Raw genomic sequence first — 17,902 nt, forward strand, 5'->3', positions numbered from 1 at the left:
AAAATGATGGGCTTCCACGCAGCGCCTCTCTCCAAAGCGATTCGGATTTGACGCATGCGCATCACGGCGATAGGGGATGGGTAGGGATGTTGCATGTTTGCCAGCCGCGAGCTCTAGGTGGCGTCTTCAGCCCGGAACGAAGCACGCACGCGCCGAGATTCGCACGAGGGCAGGGCGGGTGCGCGCCGCGGGCATGCGCCATGCTAGGCGAGACGGCGGCTCGGCTGGGTCATCCCAGCGCAGGCGCAGTGCGGTGTTTGTCTGCCGGACTGACGGACGGCCCGGCGGTGCGCGGCGGCGGCGGCGGGGAAGATGGCGGCGTCCTCCCTGGAGCAAAAGCTGTCCCGACTAGAAGCAAAGCTGAAGCAGGAGAACCGCGAGGCCCGGAGGAGGATCGACCTCAACCTGGATATCAGCCCCCAGCGGCCCAGGCCCAGTAAGCACGGCGGCGTGGGGGAGGGGGTGGGCGGGTGGGGCGGGGCGCGCTCTGCGGGGGGCCCCGCCCCCGTCGCCAGGCCCCGCCCCCGCTTCCGGGGCGCTCGGGCTCCTCCTCTCTGCCCTACCGCTGTTGGCTCGCTGGGTGAGGGTCACGGTGACCCAGGGGGCGTGGGGCCTGCGGGTTCCGGGCGGCCTTTCCCCGGACCCTGGGGGTTCCCACTCTTGGGGCTTGGGAGCCTAGTTACTGGGCTCAAAGGAGGCTCCGCTCACTCCATGACCCGCCTCCGATCCCGGGTCATCGCGATACCAAGATCCTCTGCCACCTGCACTGAACCGGGCTCACCGACCTCACACGACCGTGAGCGAATCCAGGTCCCCCTCGCAAACACACTGACATCTCTTTTGACCCAGTAATTCTGCTGCCATCTCAGTATCAAGAGTTCCCCTTCCCTGGCCTGGTCAAGCAGATGATCCACTCACACATACCTACCACTGGGCCTGGGGACACTTGAAGTCACTTAACCACGTATACCTGTACCCACATATAATCCTTCTGGACAGAGGAGTCTATCATTTGATCCTGTGACCATATCTGGTGCTCTGTTTTCCTCAGCCTGGGATTACTTTGTCATTGGGGTTCAACAGACCCCTTAATACCTCTGTGACAAGCTCCAGTACGTCCATCTTGGTCAATGTGTCTAGTTCTCCAGAAACATACGTACATCTCCCAGTCTCCTGGGCTCTGGTGACTTTTTCCTGTCCTCATATCCAGCTGGCTTGTGGAAACCTAAGGCCCAAATGAATATAGGTTCAATGAGCAAACACACACCTCTTTTCGGATCTTGCCATCTCTGTGCCCTAGCTCCCTGACATTTTGTTGCCCTGAATCAACAGCTGTCCTTGCCCCTCCATACATACCTGACCTGGGATCATCATGACCATAAGTAGCTTCCCTGTTGTGTCCCACAGGCCTCTGTCCCCAATTCTCTGCTGAAGGGAATTGGATTTTCCCCTGCTGTAAGGATCTTGTGACCAGTTCCACCCCATGACTCTTTTCTGTGTTTCTCTTGACACAGCAGAACACCCTCTTATGTCCCCTGTGATATAATCCTTGGAGTTTATATAGTTCCCTGTGGAGTCATCCTAACAGGAGGGGGAAGCCCCCCTCCCCCCATATCTAAGTACTCTATCCACTTCCTGTTCAGCTAGTCTGACCTCCACAGCCTAACCCCTCACCCATCCCTATTCAAGGTTCACTTCTGTCCCTCCCTCTTCTGACCTCAGTCTGTGTGGGTCCCTTCCTTCCTGGGGAGTCCCTTGTGGGCCCAGAGAAATTCTGGAGGTGGAGATGCTGTCATTTGGATGCTGCCTATGACCAGAAGCCTGCCCAAGACTTGGAGGATCCCTGCTAGACTCGTCAGGGCTGACCTCCCCAGTCCCAGCATGAATGAGATAGGGTTGGGTATGGGGTCCCTGTGCCCCTAGTTGCACAGTGAGGCCTGGTGAGGCCCATGGCGGGCAGGCCCCGAGAAGCCCCCTCCAGGCATCTGTGTCTGTCAGCTCCATCCCATCCTCCCACCCTCCCATCTCTGTCAGTTTCTACCCATCTCTGCAGTTTGGTGCCTTGTGCCACCCCCCCCCAATTATGATTTGATTTCTTTTCTTTTGGACAAATCGGTTGTTTCTGTTGTGATTTATCGTGGTGTTGTTTTTTTTCTTCCTTTTCCCCATCCAGTTATTGTGATCACTCTAAGCCCTGCTCCTGCCCCGTCCCAGCGAGCAGGTACCAGCCTTTTTATCATCGCCCGCTTGGACATCTGCACCATTGACCTAACCACCCCGAACGCAGAATGCCATCCCCACTCCATGCTCTGTGTGTGTCTTCACCCTCACTTTCTGTCGCTCCACTAGAGTAGTGTGGGCCTGGCCCAGCCCTATGCGTCCTCTCACTGCCCCCCTTCCTTTTGACTCAGTTTGGAGTTCCTAGAGAAATGGGTGTCTGGCAGGAATCTCATGGGTGTGTTCCTGCATGTGTGTGTGTGTAAGAGAGAAAGTGGGGCCAGGCAGGTGCACTGTGTTCAGTCTTTCTCAACCCTGGTATAAATGTCTGTTCTCAGCACCAGGGACACAGCAGTGAGCAGAACAGACCAACCCTTTGTCTGTGGGGCTGAGGCTGCAGTAGGGGGTCCACCGGTGGACAGGGAGAACATTCTAATTGGGTGAGGGGTTCTGCAGGGGATCACTCAGGGAAAGTCTCTGGAGGAGATAGGATTTGTACGAAGTGTCCTGGGACACTGGGGGAGGGGACAGCCCCAATGAGGTTTGGGAGTGTGTTTGGGAGCAGACAAGTTGGACAGTTGGGGCATGCAGTTCCCACCTGTGCAGTGCATGTAGAAGAGAGTGCCTGTGTTGACAGAGGTGGGAGGTCTGACTCGGTGGGTGGTTGTGTGTTACTGTGGCTGGGTGAGGCTGTTGTGTGTTCCCAACCTTTTTGTGTGTGAGGGAGGGGATGGAGGAGGGGTGGGGATTCTGGCTCTGTCCCTGTCTGCATGTGTGTGTGGATTTTTCCATGCCCTGTGTATACTTGCATGAGTATGTGTGAATGTTGGGTTGGCATCCTGAACTTACAAGGCTTCTGTCAGTGGGCACATGTCCTTCTACTCTCTCTCTTTCTCTCTCTCATTTATTCATTCTCCCCCTCTTATATTCACTCTGCTCTCCTGACCTGCTGTGTGACTGTCACCCTCTCTATGACCTCTGTTCTCAGTGCCTTTGTGCATTTCCCTCCCTTTCCCGTTCTAGCCCCCCTCAAATCCCCACCATGCTCCAGGGTCTGGGGCCTGCAGCCTTTTTCCCCAGGAGGGCCTAGTGGACTGCAAGGGGCACCCATAGGGCACCTCACTGTATGGAGAGACTGGGGATGTAGTCCTGTCTCCAGAGAGTGGAGGGTGTTGGGTGAAGGAGCCCAGGTACCCCTGGAGGTGAAACCCGGACAGTTCCTAGAGATAGTCAGGGTGCTGGGGAAGGGGACACAGGTCCTTAGGAACCAGTGAGGAATCAGGATTGTGATTGGGGTCATGGCCACAGCAGAGGCATAGGGACATCAAGATGCTGCTGCTCAGCCAGGAGCAGCAGGAGAGGACATGGGAAGTGAGGCTTCGGGCTGGTGGTAAGTGCTGGACTCAGCCATGTCCTCAAGGCTCTTCCTTTGCTCCCGCCAAGCTCTGGCAAGACCTGCCCCTGACCCGCATCTCTGACTGCAGGTCAGGGTCCTCTTACCTGCTTCCTATTGCTGGTTGAGATCAGGGACCTGGCCATGAGGCCAAGAAGGAACGTGGCTACAAGCAACTTGAGTGATTTCTCTCTACTCCTTGGTCACTGGGCCCAAGTCTCCAGGAGCCTGCAGTCCTGAGGGCTGTGGGAGAGTGATAGGCTCCAGGCCCCCAGAAAGGTGATTCTTGGAGAGGGCTTGTTGCCAGTACTCTGAGGTGAGCAAGCCATTGTCTGTTCAGGGCACTGGGCCCTCTGGGGTACAAGCGGCCCCTGGAGGACAGGCGCTGCACCAGACTCTCAGTTCCTGCTCCCCCACGCCATCGCAGTCAGGCCAGGGAGACCCTAGCTCTTCAGGCACCTGTTCTACCATCCCAGACTTCTTTCTGGCCTATCTGCAGTGCCTCCTTTGGGCAGCTAGGCCCCAAGTCTTGGCTCCTATCTGTCTGTCTTCTGCCCCTCTTCCTACCCTCTAACGCCACCTGCCCATCCTGGGGTGCCCGCTGCCTGCCCGCCTGCCTGCCCACCTTGCCCGCCTGTAGCATGCCCAAGCTATCGCATGCAGGCCGCTGGGAAGTACCAACCCCTCTGCCTGTCCCAGTGCTCACCCCCAATCTCTAGAGGAGCTATCCCCCTTAATTCCCTTCACCTGCTCCAGCTCTGCAGGCCTGGCTTGGGGGCATACAGATCAGCCGTCTAGTCAGAGGGTAGCCCTCCCTGATGCTGGAGCAGAACATGGGGCGTGGCAACCAGAACCAGGAACCCCTGGCTCTTGTTTGACCACTAAATTCACTGCTGGTGACAAGGCCAAAAAGGCCCAGTCCGATCCTGGCGGGCGTTCTGTCCTCACATGGTCAGATGTGGATGCCATGGGCCTGCTTCCGGGCAGAGGCGGACATAAAAGTAGCATGCCAGGGAAGCCACCTAGCTGAGGTCTCCACCTCATGTCTCTGGCAAACGTAGACTTGGAAACAAAGTCTTTTGTGACCACCCCTCCCCCACCCACCCCATCTTTCAGGTCGGGGAGTGGGGGGGGCAGGAGAAGGCACCTTGAGGACAGTCCAGGTGGGGAGGGTGACCCCAATCTGTAGGGCAGGGGCTCTGCTGGCCTGGCTGAGGGCTATCAGGGAGGGGAACCTGAGGACCTGTCCCCTCTCCAGAATGCCAGCCCTGGAGCTGGGATCAGCTAGATATTAATCCCTTCCCTGCCCCTGGTTCTCAACCTTCCCAGCCCTGCAGCTCCCGCTGGCCAATGATGGGGGCAGCCGTTCGCCGTCCTCAGAGAGCTCTCCACAGCACCCCACACCCCCCGCCCGGCCCCGCCACATGCTGGGGCTCCCGCCGACCTTGTTCACACCCCGCAGCATGGAGAGGTGAGTTGATACAGGGCTATCACTCAGCCCTGTGCCAGCTCCCAGGGAGGTGGGTGATGAATTCTGTGTGATACCCGGTATGTGGGACTGGTATTCCATTAGATTGGTCAGGATTCCTTCCTCCAGCCCCTGCTCTCTGACCCCACAGCATCGAGATCGATCAGAAGTTGCAGGAGATCATGAAACAGACAGGCTACCTAACCATCGGGGGCCAGGTACCACCCTTCATTCTGCACCCTGCATGGCTAGGACCAGACACAGCTGGGCTGGGGTGGGATTAGAGGCCCCAGGGACCCTCCAGCCTTGCTCTCCTCCCAGCGCTATCAGGCAGAAATCAATGACCTCGAGAATCTGGGTGAGATGGGCAGTGGTACCTGTGGCCAGGTATGGAAGATGCGCTTCCGGAAGACAGGCCACATCATTGCCGTCAAGGTAAGCCATGGTCCCTCCTCCAGACTGGGTCCCACATCCTGCAGCCCAGCACTGAGGTTCCCTCTAACTACTCCTCCTTGTAGCAAATGAGGCGCTCGGGGAACAAGGAGGAGAACAAACGCATCCTCATGGACCTCGATGTGGTGCTCAAGAGCCACGACTGCCCCTACATTGTTCAGTGCTTCGGCACCTTCATCACCAACGTGAGCTGCCCTGCCTATTACTGGGGACCAGAATGAGACTGGGGTGTAGAGCAGGACAGGTTTCCTAGCCACAAGTGCCACTGTCCCTCTACAGACTGACGTCTTCATTGCCATGGAGCTCATGGGCACCTGTGCAGAGAAGCTTAAGAAGCGGATGCAGGGCCCTATCCCTGAGCGGATCCTGGGCAAGATGACTGTGGCGGTGAGTGGGCCAGACCAGGGCTTGTGTGGCCAGATGGGCAGCCCTGGACCCTGTCTCCTCCTCACGGTGTCTGCCCTCTCTGTACTGCAGATTGTGAAGGCGCTGTACTACCTGAAGGAGAAACACGGCGTCATCCACCGAGACGTCAAGCCCTCCAACATCCTGCTGGATGAGCGGGGCCAGATCAAGCTCTGTGACTTTGGCATCAGTGGCCGCCTCGTCGACTCCAAGGCCAAAACACGGAGCGCTGGCTGTGCCGCCTACATGGCAGTGAGTGGGGTCCAGCAGGGCCTGACTGGGTTCCTGGGGGCTAGCCCTACCTTCGGTACATCCTTCTCTTCTCCCTCCCGGTAGCCTGAGCGCATAGATCCCCCGGATCCCACCAAGCCTGACTATGACATCCGGGCTGATGTGTGGAGCCTGGGTATCTCCTTGGTGAGTTGGAGTCCTGCCTCTGGCCTCAGGCTGGGGTTGAGGCCATCTAGGTTGCAGAGGGAGGGAGGGAGGAAGGGCAGGGACTCCTCTGCCAGCCCAGCCATGCCTGTTTCCCTCCAGGTGGAGCTGGCAACAGGACAGTTTCCCTACAAGAATTGCAAGACGGACTTTGAGGTCCTCACCAAAGTCCTACAGGAAGAACCCCCGCTCCTGCCCAGTCACATGGGCTTCTCGGGGGACTTCCAGTCGTTCGTCAAAGACTGGTGAGCATCCCACCCTGCCCTGCCTGTCCACTCGGAGACCCTGGGAGGTCAGCTGTGGTCCGGTGCCCAGGAATACTTGGGTATGACCAGGAAGGGAGGGGCCGGCCTAGGACAGAGTGGGGTTAGCTGTTTTTGGGCTCATGGCCAGGGATGCAGGCAGGCGCTGAAGCTGGTGCCCTGGGAGCCACGACTTGGTTTGGATGTAACCAGAGGGGACAGCTGGCCCTGTGGGTGTATGGCACCTGTGGGAGATTGTGCACAAAGCACACATTCAAGTCACCCTGAAAGTCCCACTTACCTCTTAAGTGGGAACCTCACACCCCAGATCTGGCTTCCCAAGCCAGGTCCTAACATGCCGCTCTGGGCCAGGAGGCTTTGGGGATGCACAGCTTGGCAGAGTTCAGCTGCCAGCAGGAGGCCCAAGAACACCAACAGCTGCTTCCCACAGATCTGGAAGATCCCTGGCTCACTTGGGGAGGGCCTGAGCAGAGGAGTGCAGCCAGTCCTAGCTCTCACTTCTCTCCTTTTTCTTTCTCCAGCCTTACTAAAGATCACAGGAAGAGACCAAAGTATAATAAGCTACTTGTGAGTACTTGGGCCCCACCCCCACCCCCACCCCCACCCCCACCACTCGGGAAGCCCCACCCCCCCAAGTGAGAGGCCAGGAGGGAAGACCCCTCGTTCTAAGCCACCCCTCGGCCCACAGGAACATAGCTTCATCAAGCGCTATGAGATGCTCGAGGTGGATGTGGCATCCTGGTTCAAGGATGTCATGGCAAAGACCGAGTCACCGCGGACTAGTGGAGCCCTGAGCCAACATCATCTGCCCTTATTCAGGTAGCTGTGTGGTGGCAGCCAGCCCCACAGGGGCCCAGGGGCGTGGCCACAGGCCCCTCTTCCCTATCTGGCCACCCAGCTGCCCACCAGGGGAGACCTGGGACCTGGACGGCTGCCGAGGGCTGAAGACAGAAAGTAGGGGGCGCCCACCCACCCCTGACTCCCTGCCCACCAGCTGTGGACAGATGTGCCTGCTGGGCCCCAGCCCTTCCCATCCCGGGGTCAGCCGGCCATGCACGTCCCCCCAACAGACACTGTGAACGGAAGACAGCAGGCCGCAAGCAGACTCAATACTATTTATTCAGTTGTAACCTCTGGGCTGGGGCGGCCCCCAGGGGCCAGGAGGGCGCCTCCTCGTCCCAACCCCCATGCTCCCAGCGTCTGTCCTTTCCGCCTCTCCCCACACGCTTGCTGTCCGTTTCCCTCTGTTCCCTCTTTTTCTACCTCTGTGTTCCTATCTGGCATTCCCCATCTTCCTCCTGCCTCTCTCCTGGCCCAGCCTGTGGTGGGAGCCCTAGATCTACCTAGGCTTCCCGCAGTCCTCACCCCAGGAAGACTGTGTGGGCATGGTGACTGCACCCAAACTGGGGCTGGGTTTTCCTCTCTTTCTCTCGCTCTCTCTCTCTCTTTCTCTTTCTCTCCCCCCCCCCTCTTTCTTTGATCTCAGGGGGTCCTTTATGGAGTTTATTGTATTTTATTGTACTTGGTGGGGTGTTTGGGGGGAGGGGGAGGAGAGCTTGTCCTCATGGGGTGTGTCAGTACCTTCAGAAACTTTTACCAAAGTCATGTTTAGCTGCCGTGGTGAGTCCCCCTAACCACCCTTGGGTGCTGGGATCCTGGGGCCGAGCTGAGGGGGCCTGGCTCGCTACTCCCTTGTCAACCCTGGCCTAGGAGAGGCCCAGGAGAGCTGAGACCCAAGGCTGGGCTCCAGGGAGCTGCTCTTCCCAAAGGGCTGGAGACTGGCCATAGCTTGGGGGTGAGTTGAAGAGCTCAGGCGGCACAGAGGGAGCCCAAGGGGCCTCGGCCACAAAGATGGCCTTCAGGGAGGGTGAGGAGGGGGTGCAGAAGAGAGGAGCAGGTGACAGGGAGGCTGCTGAAGGGAATCGATGACAGGAGTGGGGCTAGGGGGGCTGATGGGGGTGGGTGAGGAAGGAGTCAGGGATCAAGAGTGAAAGGAGTGGTTGTGGAGGTTCGAGGATGTGTGACAGGGACAAGAGGGACAGGCATGAGTGCAGGGGAAGGTCAGGCCAGGGTATGGGACTGTGAAGTGGCTAACCCCATCATGCCCCTGAGCATCCCTCAGCTCACCCGGAGCTGGCCAGCCTGAGCCCACCTTGAGGTCTGGGTTAGGGAAGAATCCACCCCAGGCATCTACCCCAGGACCCAGGCTGTGGTGCCCCAGAGCCCACTGCAGCAGCCAGAGCAGGATGGGGTGTGTTTCTTTTTTGTTGGTAATGCATGCAGATCAAGTGGACAAGAGAACAAAATAATAAAAGAAAAAAATATATACATAAAACCACAAACAAAACCCAACCAACACCAAAGGTGAGGAACCTTGCTGGATGTAGCTGAAGCAGCATAGGCTTAGCCGTCACTATGGCCTCTTACCTATCATATTGACTTATGTATTCACAAAATGTCGCATGTTTAAAGTGTAATAGAAGTCATCTTCTCTCTGCCCCTTGTCCCCTTTGTGAGGGGATATGGGAGTGGCCAACAGGCCTGGCCCCTCAACCTCACTGAGGCTAGCCATGGGGGCCTCTCTGTAGCTGGAAGGTTGCTAGACTGGTTCCAGGGCCAACACAGGCCTAAGGCTGGGTTGCCTGGTTTTATCTTTAACTTTTATTTTCTGTTTTGTGAGTGTGTGTCTACCCTCAGCCCCCTTTTCAGTGTTAATTGGGAGCCCAGGGGAAGTCTCCTACCTCCCCACCTCTCCCAAGATCTCCCATCACCAGCCATCCCTCTGGACCAGGCAGAGGGTGGATGGGGCCAGCAGGGGCCTGGGGTGGCCTGACCCAGGCCCCTGGCCCACGGACTCCTCAAATTCCTCAGACAGCTAGTGTTGCCCTGTCCCTTTTTAAACAAAATGCCCACGTTTGTAAGTCCTTAAGATGCTTGAGAATAAAATCCTCCCTTTTCTTCTGAGTCTGTGGTGTGTCCCGAGCCAGGTAGGACCTGGCAGGGAAGATTGGGAAGGGGCTGGGGTGTGCCATTTTGGTGGATGAGGACTCTTCATTGAGGGGAAACTGAGGCAGGGTTTGGGGCTGGATAAGTGGGAGGTGTTCAGAATGACTTGTTATGAAGCAGCTTGTGCAAGGGACCCCTTCTCTGTAGTAGTCCCAGGTGGAGCTGGAAAGGAGCCCTTAATCCCTGAAGGCCTTGGGCACCTGCTCAGATTTCAGCCCCTCAGTTCTCCACCCCCGCTTTCGAGGGTGGCTGCCCTGCCAAGGACAGGGCTGCTTGCTCCTCTGCAGGGCCTGGGTGCAGTCCAGCCAGGTCCTTTCACTGGTGACCTGGAACTACCAACTTCAGGGAGTCCAGTATGCTGGGCACCCCACTCTTGCTCCTGGCCCTGCTCCCAGGGACCTCCACCTTGCCTGATGGGCCACTTGGTATGTAGAGGCTGGTGTAACCCTGGGCCATCATGCTGTCACTCCCTAGTGTCCTTTCTTACCTTGACCTTATCTGTTGCACCTGGGGATAGGGAGTTATGGTGGGCTCTGCTCTATCTTCTGTCCCCAGGCTGGCTTCTGATGGCCTGTTCACCATGCTCTACTCAAGTGGCTAGTTACTGTGCTATCCCCTTAGTGACCCTGAGACATTACAAACTAGCAGCTTTTTCTTCAGAGTCCCCATAGCCAGGTGAAGACAAGGACTATAGGAGTGGGGACAGGTGTGCAGACCTATTTGATGACCCCAGCTGAGTGCCACATGAAGACAGATGACTGCCCGCAGGCCAGACTAGTGTGTTTGGGGGTCACATAGGAGACCCCAGCGCTCTGTGGCTTCTGCAACCCACAGTCTGGGAGTGTGAGGCTCCAATGAACAGAAAACCCAAGACCCTAGGGGTCTGGCTAGGCTGTGGCTCTGCTCAGAAAAGCTTCCAGGTGGGCATGCTCCTGTCCTCCCCTTAGAAAGCGAGCAGCAGGCCCTGCTGCACCCGTAAGAGCAATCCAGAGACCGCCATCTGGCGCTCTTCAACTCTGCCCTGGGATTCCCTCGCCCACTCGGTAGATGGAGAAATAGAAGTCGAGAATGAAGGACCTTCCCTCTGTGGCACACAGCTTTGCGTGGGGCCTCAGCTGCTAGGTTGTAATGTCTCGGGGTGGTTAGGGGAACAGCTCAGTAACTAGCCACTTTGGGAGTCGAGCATGGTGAACGGGCCATCAGAAGCGCATCCCTTTTCCAAAGGAGGCGTTGGGGCAGGAGTTCGGGGCTCTTTCTTGGAGAGACTGGAGGAGTGTGTTCTCCCTCCTCTGTGCTGCCTTCCCCCCCTTCACCAGCACCCCCATTTCTCGGGGCGCCTGGCCCCTGGCTGCGCAGACCCCTTTTCATTCTGGAGCTGTCGGACGCAGAGGACGCCTTCCCGAGGCGCGCCGGACCGCTCGAAGTCCCGGCCGACAGTCGTGTGTTTGTGCAGGTGCGGACACTCGGCGGGACAGACGGCGGGTGGGGACAGGTGGGGACCGGGCGATCCTGATGACGCCTCCGTCCCCCAGGCGGCTCTGGCCCGTCCTTCCGCGCGGTGGGGCCTGGCCCTGCACCGCTGCTCAGTGACGCCGTCCTCACGCCCGGCCCCAGGGCCTGCCCTGGTGCTGCTGCGCGGGGGCTGCCCTGCTGACGCCTCGGTCGCCTTCCCACCACGGCCGCACCCGGATGCCGCGGGTCTCCCCGCACGCTTCAGCTTCCGCCTGCGCCCGGTCTTCAACGCCTCGGTGCAGTTTTTGCACTGCCAGCTGAGCCGCTGCCGCCGCTTCCGGGGAGGCCGCCGGACGCTTGCGCCTCTGACCCCGCTACCGCCATCGCGGGTGCGCGCGCAGAGCCGGGAATCTGGGCGCCGAGGCACCTCACCGGCTGGACACTAGCGTCTGGCATCTCGGGGAGGGGCTCCTCGGGATTTGGGGACCGGGAAGGGTCGGAGCGCTTTGGGTTCTGGAGCAGGGAACCCTCAGGGCTGAGGCTGGGGCTGGATGCAGAGACTCCCGGAGGCCCTTGGGGCTCTTCGCAAGGACTCCTCAGGGAGAACAGGAAGTGAACACTAGATTCCTTAGTGGACAGGCCTCTGGCACCCTTTGGAGGGGCCTGAAGTCCCTCGGCCTGGAGATTGGATACGGAAGCCTGCGACGGGGCTAAATCTGATGTTAGGCTTCACTGGCTAGGTGCCAAGAGTCGGATCATGTGACCTTTGCTGACATTTGGGGTTTTTTGGGGGGGGGTAGGCGTCCAGCCACTTGTATATCTATGGGCTCAGGAAGGGATAGTGGTCTCCTGGCTTCGGCGGAGAGTTGGACGCTTAGGTCTGTCTTAGGAGCCCCAGTGGCCAGACCCAGTATCGCCAGGCCCTGACGTCCCCGTCTCTTCCCTCCGCCTACCCCCAGTGTCTGCCTCAGGATGAGGCGTGTGCGGGCGCCAGCGGCAGCGGCGAGAGTCTTGGTGCAGACAACCCCCACCTGCACACGCTGACGCAGCCCATCGTGGTCACAGTACCGCGGCCGCCCCCCAGTAAGCTCGCACTCCTCCCCTGCAGAGGACCGTAGGGCCTGAGTGGGGAGGACATCTTGATCCTGGGCCCAGTCTCAGCGTTGCACTCTCCACAGGGCCGCCCAAGAGCTTCCCAGGCAGGGCTTTGCGCCCCGAACCGCCCGCTCCAGCCCCGGTGGCCCTAGAGCCCGCGCCAGTGGTGGCGCTGGTGTTGGCAGCCTTCGTGCTGGGCGCCGCGCTAGCCGCCGGGCTTGGCCTGGTCTGCGCACGTTCAGGTATCGGACTTCTGCCCTCGCGAGTCCCTAGCCAGTTCCCACCGCCCAGACCGGGGACGGCCGGACATCCCTAGACCTGCCTCTGCTACGCCCGCAGCAGTCCCCAGAGGGCGCGCGTGCCCTGGCGCAGCGCGCGGCAACCCCACTACCACCTTTCCTTCCAGCGCCCCCGCCCCCCCGCCCGCCAGCAAGAGCCTCGCCCAGCGGTCCCCAGCCCCGGAGACCCCAGTGAGGCAGGTAAGTTTGGAGCAGGGAGATCTGGAGCAAGAACTTGAGAAGGGAGGGAGGGAGTGATAATGGCCCTTCATAGAGCTTACTCTTTTGCGAGGCATAGCTACAAATATTTCATACACATTAATACTCCTAATGACCTTTAGGTAGATGCTATTAAAATCCCCACTAGAGATGAGAAAAGTGAGGCACTCATATAACTTAACGAGGTTAAGCAATTCGTCAAAGGTCATAACTTCAGGTGGCAGTGGGATTCGAATTCAGGGAGTGGGGCCAGCCGCGACGAACTGCGGGCTCTGAATGGAAACAAAAAAGGTCCTCAAACTTCAGACAGACAGTAGGAGAGGAAAATGTGGGACTCAGACCCAGTTCCCAGTCTTATCCCGACACATAGACTGATGAAAGAGGGCAATGCCTACTGGGAAAAGGGTGGCCTACGTAATGTTCCCGCTCTCGTGCAACCTCTGCCACCCCTCCCCAGGGATGGCGTGCCCCAGCGGGGTCCAGAGGTGCAGCCAGCCATGGCTTCAGGGCTAGGCCCGCCAGGACCGGACTCGCCGCCCTGGAACGCGACTCTGGAACCATGACTTCTGCGCTTCTCCCCTCCCTCCATCTCCCCCTTCCCTCCATCTCCCCCCTCCCTCCATCTCCCCCCTCCCTTCATCTCCCCCCTCCCTCCATCTCCCCCCTCCCACCTGGGCTCAAAATAAACTATGTATTGCCCTGCTGAGTTCTGGTGGAATCAAGATGGGCGCATGGCGGTGGGGGGAGGGGAGGATGCCTGGGACCAGAACGGGGAGAGGGGGCTAGGAAAGGTCTGGACTGGAGGAGCGGGGCTCCTACGCCCACATACACGTGTCAAGGGAGAATCAAGGGTGTTTTGTTCCAAACAGAAAGTGGCACCCAACCCTAACAGTTTAAGTTTAAAATAAGCCCCGCCTTCTCCTTCACTCCTATGCCAGCCCACCAGCCACCTTCCATCTTCCCCCATCTGGGCCTTTTCTACTCCTCACTTCCACCTCCTGGACCATGCCATCGCTCGTTCCCCCTCGCTGATCTGGCCTCTGCACTCCTCTTAGCCTAGAGTTCCTTAAATTCCTCCTGCCCGAGTTCCTCCCTCCTCTGAGCATAGACAAGACTGCAACTATTCTCGCAGTTTACAGATGAAGAAACTGAGGCTCGGCAAGGCTACATCACTTGTCGAAGGTCCCCAGAGCTGTCCGACCTCATAGCCCAGGTTTTGGGGATTTTGTTTGTTTTTTAGCCAGGGTCTATGTAGCTCTGGCTGGCCTCGAACTCACGCTCCTCCTGCCTCAGCTTCCGGAGTGCTAGGATTACAGGCGTGCATCACCAGGCCCGGGGCAAGCCCAGGCTCTTGGCCATGACTGCCTACTCTTCTGTGAGAAGCCAAATATGCAGTAGGAGTTTCATGAGTTAGTTCAGAAATGTAAGTAGGACACGAGATCCAAAGTGCTCCAGTTCAGGAGGCAGATAAAAGGCGGACCGAGGGTCTCTTTTTGCCCCCGCCTCAGTTTCAGCGCCAGTCCCGCCTCCTTTCTACGAAAGCTGCTCCCTGCCACCTACAAACGCGAGCCACGCCCCCATCCGCTTCCGCCTCCGCGCGGAGCTTTCTGGCTTCCGCGGCCTCCGTAGCTCCGCCCACCAGAGAAGCGGTCCTAAAGCGCCGGAGTCCTGAGCAACATGAAGCCACCGCAGCGGCGGCGAGCGGCCCCGGCACGCTATCTGAAGGAGGTGACCGGTCCCACGCCCTGGAGTCCCCGCGAGAAGCGGCAGCTACTGCGACTACTGCAGGCTCGGCGGGGTCAGCCGGAGCCAGATGCCGCCGAGCTGGTCCGGGAGCTGCCGGGCCGGACCGAGGCCGAGGTGAGACGCTGGTCCCGGTATAGAAGTGGGGCTGGGGGCGGGGCTAGAGTGTGTCCTGGACCGGGCTTAGCGGAGGAGTGGGTGGGACGAGGGTAAAGTTAGGGGCGGGGCTACCGCCGGCTGCTGCAGGCCGTCGTGCAGCTGAGGCTGGATGTGAATGGGCGAGCCGGATGGGCGTGGCCTCTCCGGGGGCAGGGCATGAGGAGCCTGAGGGGCGGGGTCTGTCCTTGGCGGGGGAGTGGGCGGAGGGAGCTTGTGAGTAAGGCTTGGGAGTAGTGTGAGGCTAAGCGGTCAGGCCAGTAGAAAATTAGAGACGGGCCAACTAGGAGTAAGAGGAGGTGGGGGCTGGACACTTGGTAAAAGACCATTTTGGAGGAAGCGAGAGTGAGGATGAAATGAGAGTCAGGAAATGGGGTGGAGTGGAAGTGAGTAGGGACCGGCTCTGCCTGCAGGGAGGAGCCAGAACAGACTGGTTCTTCCATCTTCATTAAGTAGCTGGTCACACTCTGGAGCCTTGGTCTGAGTCGCGGCAGAATCTCAGGAATTCATGACACCAAACAGAAAAAGGGAGCAAGTATGACAGTGGACTTTGGAGTCTCTCCATCCTTGAGCTCATAGAAGACCCATTCGATCTCCTCCTCTTTCTCTCTCAGATCCGGGACTTCCTCCAGCAGCTCAAAGGCCGGGTGGTCCGTGAGGCCATTCGGAGGGTGCATCCAGGTGGCTCACAGGGTCCAAGAAGCCGAGAGGCACAGACCCCAGCCCCCATAGAGGTAAGGCAGGTAGCCAAGGAAAGGCTTCTAGGACTGCCTCTAGTAGAGGGGGGATAACCTGGCCAGGGAACTCCCAGGACGGGCAGAGCGTGGGAGATCCCTCCTGGCTGATCAAGATCTGTGTACTGATTTCACCCAGGTATGGATGGATCTGGCAGAGAAGATAACAGGTCCACTGGAGGAAGCCCTGACCACAGCTTTCTCTCAGGTACCACTATCTCCCAGGCAGGTCAGGGGTGTACCAGGGAACAGAGTCGTAAATATGAGTCCAGATAAGGTGAGACTTGTGAAATGGGGGGGGGTCACTGGTAGAGCAACAAAACAAGGTGGATCAGGGTCCTGATTGGGCCCTTCTTGCCAGCTTGGTGACCCCAACCAGGCACTAGACACCTTTGAGTCTGTGTCCCTGTCTGTGAAGCCGTCTTTTGTCTGTGCCATCTTCCTCATTGTGGCAGGGAAGATTTAGTGAGTGGATGGAAGTAGAGGGCTCTGCCTCCCCTGGCAGGGCAGTGGAAGATGGAATAATTCTCTCTTCCTTCCCTGATGGCTCTGCTGCTAGGTGCTCACCATTGCTGCTACGGAACCCCTCAGCCTTCTGCACTCCAAGCCCCCCAAGCCCACGAAGGCCCATGGCAAGCCGCTGCCTCTAAGCACCACCAGGGGGCAAGAGAACCCTACTTCTGCGGCTTCCAGCCCCGCCCCTGAGACCTCTGGCTCCACCCCTGAGGCCTCTGGCTCTGCCCCTGAGGCACAAGCCGAATCCCTGGCTGGCCCCTCCATTCAGGAAGACTTTAATGTGGATTTTGAGAAAATCTACAAATACCTGTCCTTCTCCTCCCGAAGTGGCCGTGGTCCCGAGCTCTCAGCAGCTGGTGAGTAGGGAAAGGGAAGGGAAGGACTGGCAGGAGGAGGAGGGGTTCCAGGCTCAGGCCTTGCCCTCCCCTCACTCCTTCCCTTTTCCTCCATTACCAGAGTCAGCTGTGGTCCTTGACCTGCTCATGTCGCTTCCCGAGGAGCTGCCACGCCTGCCCTGCACAGCCCTAGCGGAGCATATGGCTGAAACATATGCTCGCTTGATGGCCCCCCAGCCCAGCCCTCATGATGGGAGCCCTAGACCTGGGGCTGAAGATGGTGGGCCTGGCATTAGGGGACCAGAGGAGCCTGGCCAGGTTACTCCACAAGCCTCTGAGCCCAGAGAACTGAAATCAACCTGGCAAGCAGCTGGGATCTGCCCCCTGAACCCCTTCCTGGTGCCCCTAAAGCTCCTGGGTAGGGTGGCCACCCCTGCAAGGTGAGGGGCACAGCAGTTGTAGGATATACCTCACTTCCAGGTGGGGCCCTCAGTCCTGCACCGCTGGCACTGGGTTGTCATGAGGATTGTTGTGGAAGTTCCCTGACATGGCTCTCAGCCGTGAGCTAAACCTTCAGTTAATTGTACAAGGGGCTCCCTGGGGGTAGTCAGCTGGAGTAATGGAGAACGGGGTCACAGGACTCTACACACTCACAGTCTGAATTCCTGGACACATGGATGCCTTCCCAAGCCCAGCTGTGCCTTATTCTCTACCAGGGAGCCATAGCTGGTACCCACACCATAGCCCCCCATCACATGCCCTCCTGTTTGCATTCCCCTAGGCCTCTTCAACTGACCACTGTCCAGTGCTCCCCACTGCCAGCTCCTCCCTCCTTCCCTTCCTGGGGTGTCCTGTGACCTTAAATAAAAGTTCTTGTGTACCTGACTTGCTGTACTTTTCCTATGACTTAGATAGATAGGAGTGGGGGCTCTGAAGGTCCCATAGTTTTGGGGACAGAGATGCTGGGGAGGATGGTGCAGTCCTTGCCTAGAGTGACCTCGGTTTGGCCATGAGCCCACTGGTGACAATATGGAGGTTTGACAAGTGTGGATGGGAAGAGGGAGAGCCAGGCAGGGCTCAAAAGGGGACAGGTGTCAGAGACAAGTTTTCAGAATGGAGCAATGTCACATCCAGATGGAAGGTAGAAGCCATCAAGGGGCTTGGCAGCCAGAGTCAGTCAGGGAGCAAGGGCCTGACTCAAAGGAGGCTAAGCTAGGTATGGGCTACCCCAAGTGACAGGAGATGACTGGAAGGAAGGAGGGGATGGTGTTCTTGGAAGTCACCTTGGGGCCTCAACAACTGTAGAAGTTGGGAGAGGAGGGAGGCTGAGCTGGAGGGATCTTAGATACAGGGAGCAGGGCATTGGAGAGAGGGGCTGAATTCCTTATTGATTCCCAAGACCCCACATTCCTGAGGGTGCTGGGCTTCCTAGCAGCAAATGCACCTGCCCTGTAGGCATGGAGTAGAGAACAGGCCTGGGGGAAAATGGTTCTTCTTGAGGAAGTAGGTGTTCCTCGGCAGCACCCTCCCCCAAGCCTAACTAGTCCTCTGAGTAGGTAAATTTTCTGTTCACTGAGCTGTGCCTTCTCACGGCTTTTTATGGAAACACTAGTTTCTCCCCCACACACATTGCACACGGCTCCCCTGGGGCACACAACACATCTCCCGGGCAGAATGTGGAGCAGAGCCAGCTCACTCAGTAGTTACAGCCCCACAGTGCCAGCCCCACAGGTT

General features: G+C 58.4%; 3 protein-coding genes across 6 annotated transcripts; all 3 read left to right on the forward strand.

Annotated features, from left to right (window-relative positions):
- Positions 1 to 226: 226 nt before the first annotated feature.
- Map2k7 (mitogen-activated protein kinase kinase 7) lies at positions 227 to 9,598 on the forward strand. 2 transcript variants are annotated; one of them, XM_020182648.2, is made up of 12 exons: positions 227 to 436; positions 2,174 to 2,221; positions 4,940 to 5,081; positions 5,230 to 5,296; positions 5,400 to 5,513; positions 5,597 to 5,716; positions 5,811 to 5,918; positions 6,009 to 6,188; positions 6,273 to 6,353; positions 6,474 to 6,616; positions 7,156 to 7,201; positions 7,323 to 9,598. In XM_020182648.2, exons 1-12 carry the CDS (start codon positions 313 to 315, stop codon positions 7,455 to 7,457), a joined length of 1,308 nt encoding a protein of 435 aa, XP_020038237.1. In that variant the 5' UTR covers positions 227 to 312; the 3' UTR covers positions 7,458 to 9,598. The 2 variants fall into 2 exon arrangements, with proteins under 2 accessions (XP_020038237.1, XP_020038238.1); XM_020182649.2 differs by lacking the exon at positions 2,174 to 2,221.
- Positions 9,599 to 9,691: 93 nt separating this feature from the next.
- Positions 9,692 to 13,369, forward strand: Tgfbr3l (transforming growth factor beta receptor 3 like). 2 transcript variants are annotated; one of them, XM_020182651.2, is made up of 7 exons: positions 9,699 to 10,065; positions 10,957 to 11,093; positions 11,173 to 11,481; positions 12,052 to 12,175; positions 12,271 to 12,429; positions 12,594 to 12,666; positions 13,142 to 13,369. In XM_020182651.2, the coding sequence occupies exons 1-6, from the start codon at positions 9,996 to 9,998 to the stop codon at positions 12,659 to 12,661; spliced, it is 867 nt and encodes a 288-aa protein (XP_020038240.1). In that variant the 5' UTR covers positions 9,699 to 9,995; the 3' UTR covers positions 12,662 to 12,666; positions 13,142 to 13,369. The 2 variants fall into 2 exon arrangements, with proteins under 2 accessions (XP_073910350.1, XP_020038240.1); XM_074054249.1 differs by lacking the exons at positions 12,594 to 12,666; positions 13,142 to 13,369 and having other exon boundaries at positions 9,692 to 10,065; positions 12,271 to 12,587.
- A 159-nt stretch (positions 13,370 to 13,528) lies between these two features.
- On the forward strand, positions 13,529 to 17,053 carry Snapc2 (small nuclear RNA activating complex polypeptide 2). Of its 2 annotated transcripts, none has more exons than XM_020182662.2 (5): positions 13,529 to 14,544; positions 15,198 to 15,317; positions 15,457 to 15,525; positions 15,877 to 16,189; positions 16,290 to 17,053. In XM_020182662.2, the coding sequence occupies exons 1-5, from the start codon at positions 14,362 to 14,364 to the stop codon at positions 16,610 to 16,612; spliced, it is 1,008 nt and encodes a 335-aa protein (XP_020038251.2). In that variant the 5' UTR covers positions 13,529 to 14,361; the 3' UTR covers positions 16,613 to 17,053. The 2 variants fall into 2 exon arrangements, with proteins under 2 accessions (XP_020038251.2, XP_073910349.1); XM_074054248.1 differs by lacking the exon at positions 13,529 to 14,544 and adding an exon at positions 14,809 to 15,118.
- The last annotated feature ends 849 nt before the right edge of the window (positions 17,054 to 17,902 follow it).

This window comes from Castor canadensis, chromosome 14, assembly GCF_047511655.1.
Source record: "Castor canadensis chromosome 14, mCasCan1.hap1v2, whole genome shotgun sequence".
In the NCBI taxonomy this organism is placed as follows: Eukaryota; Metazoa; Chordata; class Mammalia; order Rodentia; family Castoridae; genus Castor; species Castor canadensis.